At 40.1% G+C, this 3,290-nt stretch overlaps 1 protein-coding gene across 1 annotated transcript in view; it reads right to left on the bottom strand.

Moving 5' to 3' along the window:
* LOC118415633 (calcium/calmodulin-dependent protein kinase type 1D-like) overlaps window positions 1-3,290 on the bottom strand; it is a gene marked incomplete in the record, with an annotated part of 46,287 nt that overhangs the window by 1,599 nt on the left and 41,398 nt on the right. Inside the window, 1 exon segment of the mRNA XM_035820341.1 lies at window positions 134-422. Coding sequence (XP_035676234.1) covers window positions 300-422 — 123 coding nt within the window.

The raw sequence follows: 3,290 nt of genomic DNA, 5'->3' as shown, positions 1-3,290 counted from the left end.
GTACCGTTGGGTGTCAATTGTTACACTCTGCAAAAGGAAATTTGAAACGATGGGGGTTGCAAGAAATTGGAACAAAAATAAAACGACATTCACGTCAAGAGATAATGGGATTGTAAATGCCTGACCCAAGCATGTCAACAAAATAAAAGATGACTGTTCATCAAAAGAAAAATGTACCCTTTATAGTGGAATGTGGGTAGGAAATTTTTTGGTCCACCCCTGCCTGTATTCTCTACATGGAAGAGTCCTACTGAAGGGAAGGTGACATTGTAGGTATGACACCTGCAGAGTTTTCCATGTTAGGGCGCGGCAGGCTGTCCTTCCTGTGTCTCTGTCGTCTGCCCTGCCGCCGCCCTGCTCTCCTGGGAACTCAGCTGCAGCTTCCTCATGTGTCTCACCACTGCTGTGGCATTGAATGCTTGCTGCAACAACAAAGTACAAAACATTCAAAACATTGCCAAATAAAAAAACAGGATTCTTTTAATGTCAACATTGTGCCTTACCACTGTTGTGGCATTGAACGCTTGCTGCAACAACAAAGTAAAGATACAAAACATTCAAAACATTGCCAAATAAAAAAACAGGATTCTTTTAATGTCAACATTGTGCCTTACTACTGTTGTGGCATTGAACGCTAGCTGCAACAACAACGTAATGATACAAAACATTAAACACGTTGTCAAATAAAAGAACAGCATTTCTCTAATCTCAACTTTGTGCCTCACCACTGCTGTACAATAATACAATAACATCTAAAAAAACATTCAGCACATTGACAAATAAAAAAAAACTTGATACTTTTCTGATCCTAGCATGTTTTCTATTCTAACATTACAGCATATCACCACTACTAAATACTTTGACTTTGAATGCTCCTCAATACATTGTCAATGCATTTGCAAATAAAGACAAATTTTCAGATCTCATTCTAAGAACAATTTTCCAGTGTGACCAGAGGTGATGAGCATCCACACAGACAATAAAAGCCAAAGTAAAGGGAAACTTAACAGATAAGTGATCATTATAGCAAAATGTTTCAATCCACATTGGGCAATTTCCTTTGTATCTGATTGGCACTCCCGGATGCAATACACGATGATCATCATTATGGTTTGCACATTTTATTCTTTCATCATAGCCTACTATGACATCTCATCTGAGCATGTCATTGCAATTGGGATTTTGTAACAGCCCTGAAGCCAGCCAATATCAAAGCTGCAGCAGACCTAGATAAGGACATTACAATGTAGGTGAGCATGCCTCCCGAGCATGTTATCCTGTCATCATCGCTGGGATTCTCTGATTGTACCAAACTCAAGATACAGACCCTTCAGCAAAATTGTTATTGCCAATGCCACACTGTCATAACGGCAGTCTTATGTATGGTAAAGGTTATCGCTGATAATGTTAAACATACCATAGGCTTAATGGTTATGGCTTTGTTTAAATTGATGGCTACAGGGGCAGGCCGGAAGGACAAGTTTGAGCAGACATTTGATGCGGCTCTCCCGTGTAGCATGATTAAGACCCAGGCCACAACTCATCTTAGCCTGCGACATTCTTATGTCTCAGTTGAAACGATTCACTACATCCATATGCAACGGTACATTGACTTCAAAGAGAAGACATCAATTTCTTGGAGAGATGACCTTCAGTATGTGATGAACTTGACACCAGAGGAGCCCTTGTTCCAGACACTTACACACATTTACAAGCCAGATGACTCTCTGTAGATTCCACACTTGGGGGGATCCAGTCTCACTTTCAAATGTTCTTGAACTGAAATAGCTTTGATCTAGCACTGCATTATGTATCATCATAACGATGGGTTGTCAACATTGTGCAGTTTAATTATAACACAAAGTTAGCAATGTACAATGGGAGTCAACTCTCTGGTTCAGACTCAAGCTGTTGAGAGTTAATATAATGATCTATGTTTCCTCTGATTCCAAACGTCTCTCTGTGGTACATACCAGAAAAACAGCACATGTTAGGCAAACCTTCTTGAGGTTTGTGAAAGCATTTATTTGGTTCCTACCTGGCAGGGATGAGATATCATGCATATATGAATGATAAAGCTAGCATTTAATGGACTCATTACTAACCCGAGTCATCAAACATTAAGTACTGAGTATTTTCTGCACTGTGAGATTTGATTAATAGAAAGTGGGAATTTTCTTAGCACCACTAATAAGAAATATTTCACACTGAGCACAAACATAGGACATATAACATGTAATCACATGGTCTACATTTCCCAAGCTGCCCAGAAATGTGATGACTGCTGGGGGCATTTGTCAAAAAAATTACCCTTCAATCATGGCTGCTACCTGGTACTGTAACCCAATAGTGACTATCAATTAAATCCCCACCACCACCTCTGTGCAATATTGACTATCACAGGTTCTCCCACACACCGCCAATCGTCTGTACTTCAGGGGACTTCTGGACATTACAGATTTATCTACACACCCACAGGTATGTCTGTCTCCTGTTTATCATTGGACTACACAGCTTTCCTCCACAGAACACTAACTCTGTCTGTCTCCTGTTTATCAATGGACTACACACTTTCCTCCACAGAACACTAACTCTGTCTGTCTCCTGTTTATCAATGGACTACACACTTTCCTCCACAGAACACTAACTTTGTCTGTCTCTTGTTTATCAATGGACTACACACTTTCCTCCACATAACACTCAACTTTCTCTGTCTCTTGTTTATCAATGGACTACACACTTGTCCCTCCCCAATCCATAACACTAACTTTGTCTGTTCCTCCTTGTTTATCAATGGACTACACACCTTTCCTCCACATAAACTAACTCTGTCTTCTCCTGTTTATCAAATGAATGGACTACACACTTTCCTCCACATAACACTAACTCTGTCTCCTGTTTATCAAGGGACTACACAGTTTTCCTCCACATAACACTAACTCTGTCTGTCTCCTGTTTATCAATGGACTACACACTTTCCTCCACATAACACTAACTCTGTCTCCTGTTTATCAAGGGACTACACAGTTTTCCTCCACATAACACTAACTCTGTCTGTCTCCTGTTTATCAATGGACTACACACTTTCCTCCACAGAACACTAACTCTGTCTGTCTCCTGTTTATCAATGGACTACACACTTTCCTCCACAGAACACTAACTTTGTCTGTCTCTTGTTTATCAATGGACTACACACTTTCCTCCACATAACACTAACTTTGTCTGTCTCTTGTTTATCAATGGACTACACACTTTCCTCCACATAACACTAACTTTGTCTGTCTCTTGTT

The sequence above is a fragment of the Branchiostoma floridae genome, chromosome 5 (assembly GCF_000003815.2).
Source record: "Branchiostoma floridae strain S238N-H82 chromosome 5, Bfl_VNyyK, whole genome shotgun sequence".
NCBI lineage: Eukaryota > Metazoa > Chordata > Leptocardii > Amphioxiformes > Branchiostomatidae > Branchiostoma > Branchiostoma floridae.
Note: the sequence above shows the minus strand (reverse complement) of the source record. Positions and strands in the feature narration are given on the sequence as shown.